Source organism: Diadema setosum, chromosome 17 (genome assembly GCF_964275005.1).
Source record: "Diadema setosum chromosome 17, eeDiaSeto1, whole genome shotgun sequence".
Lineage (NCBI taxonomy): Eukaryota > Metazoa > Echinodermata > Echinoidea > Diadematoida > Diadematidae > Diadema > Diadema setosum.
The window spans coordinates 13,347,241-13,366,989 of NC_092701.1; the positions used below are offsets into that span (position 1 = coordinate 13,347,241).

The 19,749-nt window shown below is 38.9% G+C and overlaps 1 protein-coding gene across 1 annotated transcript; it reads left to right on the forward strand.

The window, feature by feature from the left end:
* The first annotated feature begins 2,819 nt into the window (after positions 1 to 2,819).
* Positions 2,820 to 9,964, forward strand: LOC140241005 (dimethylaniline monooxygenase [N-oxide-forming] 2-like). Its single transcript, XM_072320782.1, has 7 exons — positions 2,820 to 2,999; positions 4,307 to 4,765; positions 5,363 to 5,418; positions 7,047 to 7,279; positions 8,188 to 8,348; positions 8,914 to 9,158; positions 9,647 to 9,964. Exons 1-7 carry the CDS (start codon positions 2,885 to 2,887, stop codon positions 9,962 to 9,964), a joined length of 1,587 nt encoding a protein of 528 aa, XP_072176883.1. The 5' UTR covers positions 2,820 to 2,884.
* The last annotated feature ends 9,785 nt before the right edge of the window (positions 9,965 to 19,749 follow it).

Genomic DNA, 19,749 nt, shown 5'->3' on the forward strand with positions numbered 1-19,749 from the left:
TATACAGGCACAGACATCACAATAATAAAAATAGCAGAACATTAAATGAAAACAATTGCAATGAAAATGAAAACAAGTGCATAATACACTTTCTAGAATGACACCTATACTTTTAGTTCCTAGTAGTTACATCAAATGTGCTGAGTTAATGCTTACTTCAAAATTAACAAATGCACAAAAAATTTATGATCTCATATGTCGAATTGCATAAGAACTCATGATCTTTAAATCAGAATCATTGTTTGCCGCATATACCAGGCATAACAACATGTACTAACGGCACATTCTATCTCCACATGTCTACGTGACATCTTGTGATGTCACGTGTTTCTCCTTTTCTGCTCTATATTAGTATGTTTATTATGTTAAACGGTCATGTGCATGTATATAGGACAGTGGAACTTTTGACTTTCATTTTTGTTCAGCCACATTTCACTCGTCATTAACGGTACATGGCAGAAATATTTGGATCTTATCCCTTCGCGTCCGGTAAAGTGATCAAAATGTTTATCAAGAATTAATAACGGTGTTTCAGTCCATAGATCCGGGATAGTAGCACTGCACTATAAGGACTATAGGGGCTACTTTCAGGGAGTTGACGGTGTGTTTCATGAACGAACTGTGATTCCACTAAGATTCTGTTCATAATATTTTTATGCATTGCAAATCCTTTCTTGCAAGCTTGTCTTACATCTTGCACATTAGACTGTATCACATTAATTGAAAATGCAAATATCACGCCTTATATTTGAGTTCTAGCGTCATGGACTTCTTGAATGACTGAAGTCAGCATTATTTTGATGAATTTCTGCAGATTTATTCATATTTTTTAATGCGTGCAGATCATGTAGAACAGAAAACATGAGTTTACTAGGCAGAAAGACCACTACTTTAATTTACGACATAACAGTTACCACTGACATAACAGACGTACCACAATAAGATTAATATTTTCGAATCATAGGCTATTTCAAATAATGTCAGCTAACATAATAAGAATAAGAGATAATCTTATCATAAACACTCCGTCCCATATTCATCATAAGGTGAGCGAGATGGTTTAATCTCTCTTCTGTTCTAAGTTATATAATTTCTGTATGTTTTACTTCACACTGATCTATATTCTTGCTATACATTACATGGGAGAAGATGAAACAGAAGGTGGACGTGTTGAACTCCAAACACGCAGGTGCCGCGGAACATTTGTATGTTTGTTTGTTTGTTTTCGTCGGGGGGGGGGGGGGTGCTCGACTTTTGCTGAGGCAAAGGATCATCAATGATCATGCTAGCTCCCTTCACCTTTATGGAAATGAGACATTATCAAGGCGCAAAAACTCTCACGTGTTTTCTGGTGTCGATTCCCCCCCCCCCCCCCCCCGCCCCCCGAATTTTCCCCGTTTTTATTTAAGAGCCAAAATGTGTTGGGGGGGGGGGGGGAGGGGGAGGCTGCGGTCCTGATAATTATGTCTGTGTATAGGAAAAGGTACCACAAAAATCTTATAACATATACGTGATATGCGTGGATTACGTGACTAGGGATGAACACCGCACGAGAACAATCTATTTACGCGTGACCGGGCAAGCTCCGGAAATTGAAGGAGACGAAGGTACCCGCTTGTGCGGCAGAAATGCGCAGAGACCAGCATGACTGAAAGAAACAAAGCAACTTTGTGTCCATTCCGCGGAGAGAGAGACACACACACACGGCATTCAAACAGGCCAGGATGATTGACCTATGTTAACTCATCACGTCTTTTCACCCACCGGCAAGAAATTGTCATTTTCATTGGCTAAACATCAACTCTATTCCATCACAACCAAAGGCTCCTCTAAGCGATTGCGATCGCTTTGGCGAATGTGCACCTTTTTCACATTTTGTCTTCTACGTAAGAAAGCAGACCGAGCAGCAATCATCCAAATTGACTTTGATTTCGATTGCTCCCATTAGATTTAAGGGTGATGTTCCGATGTACACATATAAACGGGAGCTTGCATGGGGGTTCGCCTGTGAATCAATAATTGGCGAGGTTGACTTATTCGGTGTAGAGGGCAGTTGCAGCTAAAAGAGAAAAAAATGGTGGTTGTCCATTTCGCGTTGGGTCTTTCACAGATCGGAAATTTATCAAGACAGTTAGAGGATTCAAGCTGTCTAGATGGACATCATCTAGGTTTTGGAGTCAGGATCATACCCTTTAGATTTTCTGGATTTTCTGCAATTCGCTTCTATCCATTCCTGCTTGTGCATGACATTAAACATACTTTCAAGGGAGGTGCAATGCTGCGAAGTACCACAGTGTTTGGGTGCCTTTAACGTATTTCGGAAATTATGCAGTAAGTAAGGAACTAATGGATCGATTATCGGAACAAACATCAACGTCCTGATTTTAATCTTTCTTAATCACGATTGTTTCCTTCAGTTCAATTCCCGGGTATTTCCCAAAGAGCGTGATGACATGATTTACAGGTAGCAACACTTTTGGCAGGACGAGGTGATACTATGAGCTTTCACTTTCGCTCTCAATAGGTTTGACCTACTGCTATAAGCTCGGGGGTTTTCACTTCCCAAATTGCCCACGTTCTATGTAATTCTTTACCAAACAGTAAACCAGGATTTTATCCGCATTCATTTTTTAATTTGTAGTCTTTAAACATAAGGTTGCTTTGCTGTTGAGAACATTCGATGAGCTTTTCGCCTCGGTACAGTTAGAAGCTACTGGCTCTCGCTCGGTGGTGCACGCACGCATGAATCAAAGAGCTAGGCACGGGGTCAGCCAAGTATTATACCTAGGCTCACTGAGAATACCTATTGTTAAGAACCATTCCCCAAACGAACTTACTCTCATTTTGTTGTACAGGTTGCATAGACTGAAGAGGAATTGACAAGATGGCCGTCAAGCGTGTTGCTGTGATCGGTGCTGGTGTAAGTGGACTCGTCGCAATCAAGTCGTGCGTAGAGGATGGACTCGAACCAGTGTGCTTCGAAAGAGAGGACCAAGTTGGTAAGAGGCGCATGTCCAATAATAAATACACTGTATCTGAAGTTTCAGTCTGGTCTATTGGACACAAAAGAGACATAGGCCTATTTCAGTAATCGATGTGGTTGTGAATATGTCCTTTTTTCATCAGCATTCCGTGTATATACCTTGTTTATTTGATTCGCAGTATGTACCTAGAGGAAACACGAACAGTTCCAGTGAAAAGAACCCAACTGGAGCAATATCTGTAGAGGCCTTGACTTACCGTTAATGTTCCCGGGAAGAAAATACATATGGGAAAATACGCGGCACATAGAAATTGTTCTTTAGTGTATAAGGTAAAGGATGACATTCCACGGTTAAAGGCATAATTTACCATTTGCAGATGAAAGCATTAGTGCTATAAAATAGTTCTAAAATGTGAGTTAGGGATAGAAACAACCACTGTCAAAATTTGAATCCGTATAATCGATGTTAAGTGTTGTTAAATACACAAAATGTGAACAATAGTTATAATGAAAAATTTTCCAGACTAAACCGTATACAGTTACGGTTTATTGAGAAAAACCCTGATATCTCCTTATATTTTAGGTTTTATTGCAAATATTTCATATGGTAGGATGTTTTATGATGCAACAGACCTACACATATGCATCAAATATGATATCTTGAAAATTTTTGAAATCACTGCTCCCAAAGGTAAACTGGACCTTTAAAGTGCTAGTGTAGTTAAAGGAGACCTCCGGATAATTTTCAGATTTTTACATTTGAACAACTATAAATTAGTTATACAGAGGACAGAGTTTCAGAATTTGTGATGATTGGGATGAAAAAATGAGAATATTTTCAAAATTTAGAATAAATTGCAATGAACAAGGATGATGACATGGCAGAGTCACCATAAGAATGCATGAGTTGGGGCTCAAGGAAGCAGAACAAAAGAAGAAGGCATGCATAGATTATACACAGGTGAACTCGCAAGCAAGCGGCTTTGTAATGGAATTACACTGCTACATTTCTGAAATATGTGAACCTCCTATGTCATCATCCTTGTTCAGTGTAATTTGTTTAAGGTTTTTCAAAGTATTGTTTCTCTGCTCAAGAACCATAGTAAATTCCACAAATCTATACATGGAGTTGTCGATTTATGTACTACATGATGTGAAATTATGAAAATCGTCTGGAATATCCCTTTAAGTGTTAATACTTGTAGACCAGGTAGCGCGTTTAATAGAGTTAGATTTTTTTCTCTCTCTCTAAATGAGAAGTCAATCTATCATACATTATTTTGTTTGGGTTTTTGTGTGTGTGTTTCTCTTGGCATGGCACAGGTGGTGTCTGGGTGTTCAGAGACGAGGTGAGAACTGAACACGAAGAAAGCGCCCTCTATCACGCTCTAGTAACCAACTCCAGCAAAGAAATGATGTGCTACAGTGACTTCCCATTCCCGAAGGACTGTCCTCCGTACATCCCGGGAAAGCAGCTCGGCCAGTACTACAAGGACTACGCGGAAAAATTCGGTCTCTTGCAATATATCCGTTTCGGAACTTCCGTGCTAAATGTCGAGGAGGCAGCTGACTACGACACCACGGGACGGTGGTCTGTCACCACCCGCGGGTCGGGCGGAGAGAGCACGGAAGTCTTCGACGCCGTCATGGTTTGTACAGGCATGTTCAGTCAGGCCAAAATCCCGACGTACCCTGGCCAAGATGAGTTCGAGGGGGACATCCTCCACAGCAATGACTACAGGAAGTCAGATGGATTCGAGGGGAAAACTGTGCTCGTCGTTGGTTAGTTGATCTCGTCCTAATTTTTTATTCATTATCTATTACGTGTTAAATTGACTTCTCCACATAATTGTTGCCTTTATTTCCTTACAAGCAACAAGGAAGGAACTGAACGTGAGCCGAAAGTTCTTGAAACAAAAATAACAAGACTATATGTGGTTAGTGGCTGTAAGGACATAACTTGATTGCTCCACCATGACACCTGATCATTCGGAGATGTATAATACCTGCATCAATTTTTTTGTCTGTAATACAAACACGCATTCCGCAGCATAACATTGATTGTTAAGAGTTTCCCATTCCCACCCCACCCCTCCCTAGAAGGGAGTTGATTAAGTAGAATTAGGTTCGGGAAGAAGGTGAAGTTAGGGACTAGTATAAGTGTCTAATTCCATGTATTGTATTCTTTTTAAATCTGAATTCGAGGAAAATATCACAGATCTCATAGTGTCATTACATTTGCTTAGATTAAGATAGCTCTCTATATAAAATAAGTTCTTTACATTTGTGATGAAAATGAATTTTGATGAAGAGGTAATAAATGAAAACGCCTCGCTCATTTAATTTTTTACCGATTTTGTGCGTGTGTCTGCTCAATAGGTGGTTCTCATTCAGCTGGTGATGTAGCTGTGGATACGAGTCGGAAATCGAAGAAGGTACGAAATTTGTACACCTATTATGTGCTTGTAATGTTACGAAAGTCTAGTTGGTGGGAGGACAAAAGTTTGCAAATCAATCCGATCTTAATAAGGAAAAGTTTGAGCGATTTCCAGCTCCGAGCAAACGTTGCTAAGGTGGAAGGTTACCAGCAGAAACATGAACCTCCACAAGTGTCTTTTTTTAATGTCCTGAAATATTTTCTACGATGAAAATAAGATATAACATTTTGCGTGATTTTATTATGGAGACTACTTTCTACGAGTTTCGCTAGTTGTTAAAAAAAAAAGAAATAAAAATTGACCTGAATTTGGCTCTTTCGTGCGATAAAATTGTTATGCAAGTATTAAGTTCGTTGTTGATCTTGCTATGAATGGATTTTCAATAGGCCAACGTCACATGACGAGCCTAGGTTTCAGCATTGTACAAAATGGGATTTTCTTCATCGAGTTCTTGCCTTTTGATAAAAACTCAAATTTATGATTTATTCGTTTTTAGTACAGTTTTATCACATATTTTCTGAAAATTGATACCAGGATATAAAAACGTTAGTCTACAAAGAAGGGTGGATGTCCTTGAATATGACGGTAATAAAAACTTATTGCTGGTGACAAGAATAAGTTCGATACCTGAACCTGTATTACTCAAAAATTTAGTGTCGTCATCTGAAGATTTTGATTTTAATGTTTCGTCTCTGTGCTTAACAGTGATATCAGCATGATCAGTGTGATCAGCTATCATAATCTGAATTAGATTTTCTTTTCCAAGCTTTGTTGCATATATTATGTTGGTTTCCACTAGGGGTTGTTTGTCATCTCATATACTTCGTCAGCGCTTGATATTACGTAATAGAAAAAGCAATTATTTACATGAATGTCTCGTTTTATTGCCCAGACAAAGGTCACCATAGTGTTGACATTTGTCTCAATCCCCGCAGAATTAAGACAAGTGGAACTAATAGTGATAAACAACCGAAAACCATACCAATTTTCGTTATAGCGTAGATACATTGTATAAGGTTACTGAGTTCTGCAAACGCATTTATTCCTGTGTAAGTGTCGTTATCAATATTGGAATTATACAAAATGGTGATGCTGATGATTTTTATCATCGGTAGTGGTAGTTGTAGGGTCTATAAGGAAGTAGGCCTAGCAGCAGTAGTGATAACAGCAGCAGCAGCAGCAGCAGCAGTATCCATAATAGTAGAAATGCTAGTAGAACGTAATAGTAGTAATAGTAGTAGTAGTAGAAGAAGAAGAAGAAGAATTATAGTAGTAGTAGTAGTAGTAGTAGTAGTGGTAGTAGTAGTAGTAGTAGTAGTAGAAGTAGTAGCAGTAGTAGTAGAAGTAGTAGTAGCAGTAGTAGCAGCAGTAGTAGTAGTAGTAGTAGTAGAAGTAGTAGCAGTCGTAGTAGAAGTAGTAGTAGCAGTAGTAGCAGCAGTAGTAGTAGTAGCAGTAGCAGTAGAAGTAGTAGAAGTAGAAGTAGTAATAGTAGTAGCAGTAGTAGTAGTAGTAGTAGTAGTACATATTAGTAGTAGCAGTAGCAGCAGCAGCAGCAGTTATAGTAGTAGTTTTATTGTTAATAGCACCGTTTGCTTTGTTTTTTTAATTTCAACTACGTCATACAGACTTACATAAGCATGAGGAACGGGACGTGGGTGATAACGCGTACTGGTCCGCTGGGATGGCCTCGAGACCTTTTCCTCAATCGCCGCTTCAACTTTCTCCTCCCGGAGTGGTACCGGCGCAGCGTAGTCGAAAAGGATCTGGCAACACGGCTCAACTCGGACAACCTCGGACTGAAGTCGACCCGGAAGCTATTCTGCTCAGAGGTTATGGTCAACGACGACATTGCTAACAGGTAAAATGTGAACCAAGAGATACGTATCTAGAAGTTCCACGTGTATGTCTTTTGATTTTATCTCTGTTTTTATAGACAGCGTCCTTATTACAATTAAATTAATGTTCAGATTTGGATGTACGCTAATGGAGATTGAATGGACTGACTCCATTGTCGGTAATGAGTGAGTTTATTAGCATTTCGATGAACAGACTTCGTGTCAACATGGGATTAATCCCCCCTGAACTAGATCCGTGTCATGAAACAACAAAAAATAAACATAAAACTATTTTTTTTTTTAAAAAAACAGTAGTTTTCGAGTGTAAGAAACGTCTGATTATGCTCCTCACTCCAATCACTCCAAGATGTTTTGTTCCAGTGTTCCACGTCTTACAAGCTTGACTTTTTTAGTGGAACACTGTTTTCCATCATTGTGATTATTTACTGTTTTTGTTGCCATGGCAAAGTACATTGTTTCTTTTCTATGACATCATTCGTGCATACATGTATACTTTATATTGTATTTGAAGAAAAAAAAATCCTTATCAGACGAGTGTAAGAAAAATGAAAAAATTGTATCACTTTGGATTATGTCAATTTTTTCTTTTCTTTTGACGATGGAAATAAACTATTGAATTGAAGATTTGCTCGCCGCTCTATTCGCGTTAGAGGCCAGATAAAGTTTAGAAGAACAATAATATTTGCTATGATGTTCAGCTGAAGAAATAAAAGTAAAATGACAAACCAGTATCTTTGCGTCTTCTATGGCTTCATCATATAGCTTGTCTTACTTGAAACCTAATACAAACCTGTAATATTTATTGTTCGATGAGATCCGTGATTATGACGTTATTACTGTTACGTTGCACATGAAAACGCCATGATCTCATTTATATTCGACTCGCCTCGTTTGTTCTTACACTATTTAGAATCTTTTGCGGCGCAGTGTCAGCTAAACCCGGCATCAAACACTTCACCAAAAGGGGGGTCGTCTTCACAGACGGGACGAAAATCGACGACCTGGACGTTGTCATCTACGCTACCGGCTACAACATCAAAGTGCCTTTCGTTGGAACACACCTCATTGCAGGTACGTTGTTCGTTCACTTTGCTATCAAGTAAACTATATAATAATTATCAACAACAATTTCAACTTTTTGGGTGTTGTTTTGTTGTTTTCTTTTCTTTTCTTTTCTTTTCTTTTTCTTCTTACCGTCAACCTAGGTTTGACTGCTATTTGATATCTTCCATTACTATGTTGTCCATGGATTCATGTTAACTTCTTTGCATATGGCTTCAACTGGTATGTAGAGCCTACATGTTTTAAAGTTAGACGATAAGTTGTCGTAGTTACAGTACTTATACTGCATCTATAATATTGATGATACATTTGCTGTGCCGTTAGTACCATGTATCCATAAAAATATGCTTTCGTTTATTTCTACTGCATCGTTTCCCACTATGCTGTTACATGTACTACAGTATACTAGTGCGAGTACTACAAATTAGTAAGGTCTTTTCACCAGCTTGAACACAAACAATTATACTTAACTGCTCTTTAACCATCACAATAGTCATAGTAGATACATAGTAGATATCCTGTAAGTGCTTTGTTAACTCATCACATCTCTCTCCTGTCTGTTCCCGCCATGTAGATAAGGTGGAGGAGTTGGACCTCTACATGTACGTGTTCCCGTCAAAGATCAAACACCCGACCTTTGCCTGCATAGGTTTCGTCATGACGATCGGCGCCCACGCGCCCGTCTTCGAGCTGCAGGCTCGCTGGGCTACTCAGGTCTTCAAAGGCAAGGTTCCCCTGCCTAGCCAGCAGGTCATGGCCACAGACATCGCTATGAAGAGGAAATTTCTCTACGAACGATACGGCAAGCACATCATCTTCGTAAGTTATGAGAGCGCTGTCCTTACAATGTAACACATATTTGCAAAAAATCAATACAGCATTGTAATCAAGTAAAATGCTGTGAATTCAAATACAATAGATGTCGTGACTTTTACGACAAATACCGAACCAAAATTGATTCGAAATGGAGGTGACTGCTGCAGAGCAAAACTTGCAGCTTGCAGTCTCCTCATAAACAATAACTAATACCTAATGATTGAACTGTTTAGACGACGCAAATTGCCTTAGAAAAGAGAAGACAAAAAGAAATACACACACACAAATAAACAAAAGGCAGTTCTCTTGTAACGAAAAAAAAAAGAGAATGAAAAAAAAAATAACAAACCGTGGAAGGAACAGGGAAAGGGGGCAAAATTATACTCATGAGCATTATCATTATCCCGCGTGTTTGCTTTGCTGTAGTTATGTAGGCGTGATGTATCTTGATTTTCCCCTATTTTTACCCTGTATCTTCCCATTGTACCCAGATCCCACCGATCCCTTACCAGGATGTCATTGCCAGTAAGATCGGCGCCAAGCCCAACTTCAAACAACTCTTCTTCAAGGATCCCATGCTGGCGCTGAAATGCTTCTTCGGGCCGGCCGTTCCGCCCAGCTACCGGTTGGTGGGTCCTCACACCTGGAGCGGTGCCCGTGACGCCATCATGAACGTGTGGCAGAACACAGTATCTGGAACGAAGTTCCGCGAGACTCCAGTGGGAAACGGTCCCGAGGGGTACCCCCTGGCTTTGAAGCTGATGCTCTTTGTCGCTCTAGTCGCTGGTCTGTGCTTATCTGTGGTATAAGGCAAATGGGCTGACGCGTATTAGCCCTATAGAGTAGGCAATCGTCCGTTTGAAATAAAATAATAAAATCCAGTAATAGCAATATTGACAATGGAATTGAGTGCAATAAGAGTTTATCCTGTATTTTGAAGACACAGATAATGGAATAAAACGATGACGATAGAATAGAAACATACTTTCATGAATTATCCCCAGTGATCACCGTTGAAAAGTGATGGTCACAATTGGTGAAATATAAGTTTCTTTCTTCCATGCAATCAAGGGTATCCTTCGATGCATTGCAATGTCAGAAATACATATCTGTTATCATAATCATGACATCACCATACAATACAGTGAAGCCCCGTTAATCTTCATTTTTCCACGTGAAATTTGGGAAAATACTTGTTACTATGAATATAATTCAAAGAATGATCGTTGTACACGAAATGATTATACTCAAAAGCAAGTTATAGGGTGTCTAACGCCACTTTTTGTCATGACGTTTGTCTGTACTCGTGTTAAGGTTATGGGAGAGATGTCAGATCGGGTAGTTTCTATACAGTCCTTATGATTTATCCTCAGCCCCAACTGACTTTATACCCAATACTTACTTTTCCATGTACCAAATGGCACTGGCAGGTAGTTACAGAACGCACACGTTGTGAATGCACTGTCACCTAGCTGCGAGCGGGTCAGTCGCAACATCGTTCATTCTCAGAGCACGTGAGTGATAGCCAAACAAAATTTCATATTTTATTCACATCGCGCATACTCTCTGTTTACTTGATGTTTTAACCCTCTTCTAATTTCGAGTTTGGGCGATAATTCGAGTTCTGACCCCCCCCCCCCCCCCCCATTCTCAGCCGCAGGTGAGGATACATCTTCCCAGTGAACATAGTGAAAAAGGAAAAATAGGCAAACGAAAACAACAGCCCACTTTGGGAGCTAACGTAACTTCCTACAAGTTGCATGTCGGTATACAATTAAATCATTGTCACGATTTTCCGTATCACTGTGTGTTGACCCAACAAATTTTTCATGTGAGAAACATGACATTAGATAAACATGAAGGAAATAAAACAACAAACTGTAGATACGTATATCACGTATCATTCTGTGTTAATTGAAAGTGTTTCAACCTAACTTTCTCCGTAAGTAAGTTGAAGTGGGAAGCCACAAGACTTTTGAAATAACGCCCACATTTGCGTTTTGATAAAGGTTTTTGAAGAGAAGGATATGTTTGCAATAATTCGTATATCTGTTTCTTAGTCTGAGAACTGCGTACGCCAATCAGATATTTCCTTCAAATTGTTCTCCAACTTCATATACACGAAAAATGTTAGAATATCTTCCTTAATATTTTTCTCAATGAAAAAAAAATAAAACAGGCGGATATTTATTATATGAATCATATCATTATGCCCGTACGTGAGTTGTAGATAGACTGAAAAAATAAGTTTGCTTTTATCTTAGATGTATCATAATGTGTATCAAATCCTAATTGTACATATAAACAGTAAAGAGTAAATCAATTACTAATATTATCTTTTTCTCTTGAAAATGAATTGTATTGGTGATCACTTAGTATTAAGATTCTATGTCAGTGTTATAACAAATATGAGATCATACCATCATGGTAAGTGTTAAAATGGCACCAACACCAGCACTAGCATCGAACTTGCAACAGTGCTGTGCAGGGACACCATGCTGAACGAGTGTTACCTGTCTTGATGTATTTTTCACGGATTTACGCTAATAATCCGTTCATGTGTACTACTACTTGCTCGTGATGGTAACTACTTCTGCAATAATATTATAATCACTACTTTCAAAATCTATTTCATGTCCTTGATTTTTTCGACCATTTTATTGTGAGATAAATCGTGAGCTATGTGTGGTGTTGGTGATGTGTGTGTTCTGTGCATAGGATCACAGGCTCTACTAATGGCATCTAGTTTGAGGGTATTTCTATAAGTGTGTTCCAACGTGCTGCTTGTGTGCTTCTGCGTGTTGTTTCTTTGATTTTATATGTTTTCTTGTGTACGTGTGTGTGTGTGTGTGTGTGTGTGTGTGTTAGAGGATATACGTTTTCAAGACCGAAAACAAGGAAGGTTTATTTAAATAATGTTCATGTAGGCGTGAGTAGAATTCTCCATACATTATTGGAAGAGCAGAAAACAATCAGAGTTATTACCATGCGTCAGAAATAAGTTGAAGGGTTATTTCTTCATACTGATTTATCTATATTGATACAACTACACTATTCAGCACTTACACACGTCCAAAAAAAAAACATGAGTTACACACAAACACGTGTACATATCACATATAGAGATTCACATGTCTACTCATGCAAAACATTCTTACTTATCTGCTTATCTTCAGTAGTGATATAAGCATAAGCGACATTGCGGCACCTAATTCACTTAATTTCCTATTCAGCTCATTTACCACCTCACGGTATTTTTTTTTCTTTACTTTCTTCCCCACTTGCTTCCATCGATTTCGTTAAATTAGAACAATACAAGTCAAAATGGCAAAGTGCCCATTTCTGTGTGTGTGTGTGTGTGTGTGTGTGTGTGTGTGTGTGTGTGTGTGTGTGTTTAGGAGGGTATTTTTCCCGAGTATGAGGCTGCCATCACTATCAAGCACCTGCTTAAGAGGGAACACTCCTGCATTTTTTCTCTCTTAAACTGGAAGTGTATTTTTCAGTTTTGTTCAATCTCATGGAAAAATGCAGAAATAAGATAAAACTAGAACTGAAAACAAACTACAATCAAAATGCTTATATGCACTGCAAGAACGAGATGTGTGAACAACTCTTCTTTTTACAATAAGTTGTCAAATTAAAAATTTGTTCAATATGACCGTTGAATATCACACTATTCTATTCAGTACAAAGACTGGACGTCAGCATTGTTTTTAACAAGAATTATGACTTTAATAGATCACAATCATTTCTTTCTTGACAAACAAACTTAAAATCTAGACCATAGCTACGCTCACAGATTAATTGTATCTATAGTAAATATCATAATCGAGGAGTTAAGTTCATGTAGACATTGGCGCTGACGAATTGTTCTGAGTAGATAGGCGTCGTAATACAGATGTCGCTTCATACTAGTAATCTGCCTGACAGATGGTGATAATTATAAAACAATTGATATGATAACATCTGCTTTATACAGCGTTCAATTGGTTAAATTACAAGGATTGTTGGAAAAAGTTGTTAAGATAAGTTTTGATCAATATAATGGTTGCACTGAAGAGACATGGCTGATATGAATAAAACACACACACACACACACACACACACATACGCACACACATACACACATACATATGCAGCAGTGGGCTTAAAATCCTAAACCTGGGTGATGCAAGGTGACTTATGTAGTGACAACAAATTTTACACCGGGGGCGTAGCTGTCTATATAATATACATGTACGCATTTATACATGTATGTGCATGTGCTTCTATATTATGTGTTACGACTCTTTGAGCATTGCACACTTTCAAGTCACATAATTATCTGAGATAGCACCCAGAAATGTGTCAAAAGGCGAACTATGTGAGACGTATACACAATACTTGTTGAAACTATCATGGAGGACTCTACAACATAGGCCGTACTCCTAATTTGTATCTCTTCAAATCACGTATCACTCTCTGATGTGGTATACGGTCAAATTTATCTAAAGCGGGGGAGACCCAAGGGAGACGAATGGCCATTATAGACAGGCGGTCGCTATAGACAGAGTTTTTAACCTTGCTTTTCTCGCTGGAGGATTTTTTTTTTTCTGTGGCTGCATACAGCAGGTGGCCGCCAATGCAGGTTTGTATATGAAATACTGAATATTAGTGTATAATATAACAATACATTGTACATGTACCATTGTCCTCTGCAGCAGCCCATAGAACATGGTCGGTTCAATTCTGTGATGAGCAATAATGCCTCCTTCTATTTTCAGCTATATACCGTGAGATTCATAATCCTCAAATAACACCCTCCTTTAGATCCATGGCACCACCCAGGACTGTCTATTTCTCCTTTCACTCCCTCTCTGCCATAAGGGGAAAGGTAGTGTTATAGCTTCCTCTTCTTCTTGCTGTCCCAACATTAAATCCTTGACTGGGCATCATTGGCAACTTTTGGAAAACTAATGTTTATCAATCCTACGGCTATTTCATTTAATGATTGCTGTGGATTCAGTGACGACGTCAGTAACCCACAACCCTGCTCGAAAGCTCAACATTAGCCACTGATCTCTATAGGAGATATATCCTATATAGAGATCACAATTACCGCTTGATGATAGAGAGCGAGAGTAACGAACACCACGAAAGGGATAGAATAAGCCAGTTCGGGGTTCCACTTTGAGCATGAGCAGAAAAAGGTCATCAGTACCGGCAGAGCATGTTGGTTTTTTATTCACTGAGATAAGCATCTGTGATGTAATGATTATTCAAGTGATCATTATGAGTGGTGCTTGCTAGCACATCCACCTGACAGCAAATGCGGTATTTGACAGTATCAATAGAAAAAGATTGTTATTCAATGCGAAATAATGAAATGGATGCTTTCCAAAGTGCTAATTGATGGATCATTCTGGTCACCTGGTCTACGCAAGTTCATTCTTTCTTTGAACATGACTGATGAATTCCATAAATTGTTACGTCGGGTAAGCTGAAATACCTTCTCTCGCTTAAAAACTCGTGGAGTGCCTAATAGTAGAGCAGATAAGCCGAAGAATTGTGCAAAATTTGACTAAAGCATGAAACTTTCACCATTGTTAGTACATGCTATAAGATTAATTTTGAGATCGGGAGGTACGTCTGAATTGACCTCTGATGACCTCTAGAGGTCAATGACCTCAAAATCTAAGAAAATTGATATTTTGCGTCCTTGGTTAATGATAAACACAGTAATGATGTACTAAAACTTAATATTTGTCACAGTGAAATTGTCTTTATGTTCCACAGAGCCCTGACAGGTTTCTACCTTTGACCTCTGATGACCTCCAGAGGTCAATGACCTCAAAATGTCAGAAAATTGATATTTTGCATCATTGGTTAATGATAAAACACAGTGATAATGTACTAAAACTTAATTTTTGTCACTGTGAAATTGTCTTTATATTCCACAGAGCCCTGACAGGTTTCTATCTTTGACCTCTGATGACCTTCAGAGGTCAATGACCTCAAAATGTCAGAAAATTCATATTTTAATGCGTCACTCATAACTGAAACACGATAATTATGTACTAAAAACTAATTTTTGTAAGAGGAATTGCCTCAATGTTCCACTGAGCCTTTCGAGTCAGATTTCTACCTGTGACCTCTGATGACCTCAGATGACCTATGATGAGGCCAATGACCTCAAAATGTCAGAACATTGATATTTGGTGCAATTGGTTGATGACAAACATGATTTAGATGTTATATTCATTTGTATTACAATTGAATTGTTTTCCTATTCCACAGAGCAAGAGAAATTACTTACGTGTCTCTACCTTTGACCTCTGAGGAAGGTGACAGGTCAATGACCTCAAAATATCAGAATATTGATATTCTATGTATAGTCAATGGTCAACTTTATAATACCCGATGTACAATCATTTATGCTATAATAGAAGAATCTTGTCATTCCATGGAACATTGGTCATTAGCCTGTGCATTATATCCAACTTTGACATCTCAGGACAATGAGAGGTCACTGAGGTCACATGTGTAGGCTTACCTGTATTGATGTTTGGCTTCATTGGTGTAATCGTAAATGCTTAATCATGTACAAATCACGCATTGATGTTTTGATCAAAGTATGTATGCATATTCCACAGGGCATTGGTTTATAGTAACAGGTCTCTGAAATGTGAGAGGTCAATTACTTCAGAAAAAAAAGCTTAAGTTTCTTGAGTGATGGCAGTGACCTCAAATACAACTGTTATGTTTGGGTTAGTTATGTAGACTAGCAAATATGGCCATTATCTCGACACTCGAGGAAAACAAGGCCCACGAGACTGATATACAGAGTGTCTAATCTATTCAGTGTAAGTCTCATAGATCTTTTCCCCCATTTGTCGGACTCATTATGGGACTGGTTTGCCTAAGTGTCAAGCTCATGGGCAATATTTGCATAGTTCCCAGCTGGTGGGCCTGTATTGGCCGGTGTAAAGCTGGTGGGTTGTTACAGTATGACTGCGATGAATGACTCATGGTCCTGGAGTATACAGTCCACAGCTGCGACATCATGGACCATCTTGAAAACTTCGACATACTGTGAGGCCCAACATGCATTCCACATGAAGCAATCCTGTGTATTGCAACTAGCTATTGCCATCCGAGACCTACCCAGGGAATAGATAAGCATTCATGGCAAACTATGGAGAAAGCGGATTGTGCAAAATATTTTGGAGTTCCAATAGGAGGCTCAGCTGGAATCAAATCGCCACAGCAGCTTAAAAAGGTTATACTTCAACCAAAGACTCTCTCAAGACGAAGATACGAGTATCATAAAGTTCAGGTGTTTTGCTACTCCATGCCGCTCAGGACTGTCCTGCAATATGCATGCATCATCTGGGATCCATTCACCCAGGTGAAACATCATGAAGTTTGGAATGATCCAGAGAAGATATGCACTCTTTAGCTGCAATGACCATCATATGCAAAACAAGCAGTGTTACAGCCACACTTGAAAAACAAAACAAAGCAAAACAAAACAAAACTACAATGGCAATCCCTGTAAGAAAGTACAGCTCAGGCAAATTCAGCGATGATGTTCTGCATCAAGAACCCCACAATATCCACTCCGCAGGAAGTTGTGGCTCTATTGCTGCATTCTTCAAAAAGGGCAAATGACCAAAAATGTCAGGCATCATTTGCAAGAACACAAAGTAGGCCTACTCCCAAAAAAGGTGGCGGCTACTCTCGGCCACTGTCTCTTGTATCTCTTTGAAACACTTCAGGAGAGAGATACTCAATATTCAGCTCTGTTATTAAAGATACATATGTCTCTCTTTTTGTTTTTGCATTTGTTTGTTGTTTTTTGCTTCATATAGCTCTTTGGATACCTTCTTTAACCAATTAAGGAAAGGCTCCATGGCAGAATATTACAAGATTACACAGTATAATGAAGAAGAAGAAGAAGAAGAAGGAGAATAGGAAACGAGATCTGCTATCAATGATGCAAAGCCAATACCAATCAGTTCCATGGCAGATCTTAGTCGGCACTGCAAAGGTTTGGATGTCTCTCTCTGTTGACAAAGGATATTCTAAAGCTCCAAGTAAGTCCATGGGGTGGTTTACATTGTCTGGGCATAGAGGGTTGGGTTGGGTATATGAGGATATGATGCTTTGTTATAACAATTAGGTCTGAGATATCTATTTTTTTATGTTTGTTTTGACCATCCCGCATGGATCTCCAACGAAAAGGAATGATAATGTGTTAGACCCAGCCGCCACCGTGTTTTATCAATAGATTTTGATATTACAGTGTAGTTGAGAAAAAAGTAACCGCTCATTGTCCTAGATGGAAGTCAAAATTGAACTGTGTGTGGAATACTCTGCATACAATTTTGGACACACACACACACACACACAAAATGCATTTTTTAAAATATAGTTATTATTTCATAAGCAGCAGGCCATTACAAACCAATGAGACCAGACATCAATATTCTTACATTTTGATGCATATCTTTCAATATTCTCCAGAGGTCAGAGGATCATCGCTAATGTTCATGTGAAATGAGTACACGCCTTTTGAATTGCTCACTTTTATAGCTATAGAAATACACAATTATGTGCATCATGTCAATCATTAAATATTGTATCAGTTTCATTTTCAGTCTTGGATTATTTTTTCTATGTACAAATAAAATCGTGGCAAAGTAAACAACTTTCACATCAAAATATAAACGAGAATACTAAAAAAGAAATAGATGTAATAACGTGCAAGGCAAATACCAGGCCTACATCATCTTAAGGTATACAGGTGAAGGAAATCACCTCATTGATAAACAATTTACTTGACTGGGATAGCGACCACTGAACAATATTGTTTCTTAAAACTCTCTCTTCTTTTCAACAAGTGGAATAAAACACATGCACATACCGGGGCATTAGTTTGGAGGAGGGGTGGGGTGGTGGCAGGGATAGTTGACCCCCACCCCATTAAATTCTGAGATGTGGACTATGTTTTGTTGTTGTTAGTTTTTGTTGTTTGTTGTTTTTTTTTTTTGCTTTTTAGACAGAAAACTGCCCAAGTTTTTCACTTTAAGTGTGCATCGGATTGTTAAAATTTAATTCTGAAATGCAAAATCTCCCTTCTGTGAGAGAGGATATCTCCTTTCGATAGACTCCTTCCCCCTGCTTGGTTCCTTCCACAGATATAACATACTTTGGGGAATGATAATTTCCCTTATTCTATGTAAAATGTTTTTAAGAGATATTTTTATTTGAATTCCAAAGATGAAAAGGCTTTCCTATATATGCACGATTGTTCATTTTGGAGGGCAAGAGGCATTTCCCCAGGCTCCCGAGAAAATATGGGAGGGGGAATGGTGGGGACATACAACTTTGCCTCCAAGTATTTCCTGAGATTGAGATTTTTTTTTTCACTTTTTTGACAGAAAATGAATTGTCACTGAACATTTTAGCTACAGTATGCACCAGATTAAAAGGCAGAATCTCCTTTGCATACCCCCTCCCCCACACTATCTTTCGTTATGTCCCCTTCCATGTACGCTCAGTGCTTTTGTCCCATTTTTGTTCTATATCATCACAAAGTATGTACTAGATCTTTAATTTCAGTTCCGACATAAAGAAAATCCCTCTTGTTGGAGGGGGTAGTGTATCTTTCAATTAACAATCCCTCCTCGGTTTCTACCCTTAGATTTGGTACACTCCTTTTACTGATAATTTCCCAAATATTCCATCATAAATGTGTATACTACATTTTTTTTTTTTTTTACATTTCTATTCTTACTGCAAAGGCTCCCTCGCATGGGAAGGATTGGGGGACAGCCCCTTTCATACCCTCCTCTCGCTGTATCAACCTCTCCTCCATGCATTGATTATGGCTACACATTTGGGTATGGACTTTTTTTTTTTTCAAAATGGTAGTTCAACCAAGAGTGGCACGAGATCATTGAATTGCAAACAAAAGAATGCAAAAGCTCCATAATGTGAGAGGGGGATACCTCCACCCACATCCTTCTGTGGATTGGTCTTCCTCCATAGATGGCTGACTTACTACACCTTTTTGATACAAATTTCGAGGTATTCCTTCAAAAGTGCCTGTGTGCCAGGTCGTTGAATCTCATTTCTCAAAATACAAGAGCTCTGTCGAATGGGAGTGGAATACCCTACCCTCGCCAACGCTGCGCTTGCTGGGTTCCCATCCATATAGACTTGGTACACCTTGGTGATCCATAATTTTCCAAATATTCCCCAAAACGTATGCATCAGATTCTTAAAAAAAAAAAAAAAAAAAAACTTCGTCTTTGGGAGGAGGGTAGGTGAGATGCGCCCACACCCCATCAACTTCCGTATAAGTGATGACGTACAAATTAAACAAGAGCTACACTGAATCACTGATTTCAGGTCTAAACCTGCAAAAATCCAATCCCCCACCCACATCCTCCCCCTCCCCCTCCGCTTCATTTCTTTGCACCATGAACTTATGCTTTTACATATTTTCCAAGTTCCCCCCCCCCCCACGTGAAAACAGATCGACACCCCTTGCTCTGTGCACATACCCGACTTAGATAATTACCTGAAAAGTTCTGCGGAATGAGTAGCC

Coding starts and splice junctions, on each gene's coding strand:
- LOC140241005 (XM_072320782.1), top strand. CDS start 2,885: ATGGCCGTCAAGCGTGTTGCTGTGATCGGTGCTGGTGTAAGTGGACTC. Junction 7,280..8,187: donor AACGACGACATTGCTAACAG/GTAAAATGTGAA, acceptor TACACTATTTAG/AATCTTTTGCGGCGCAGTGT. Junction 9,159..9,646: donor ACGGCAAGCACATCATCTTC/GTAAGTTATGAG, acceptor CATTGTACCCAG/ATCCCACCGATCCCTTACCA.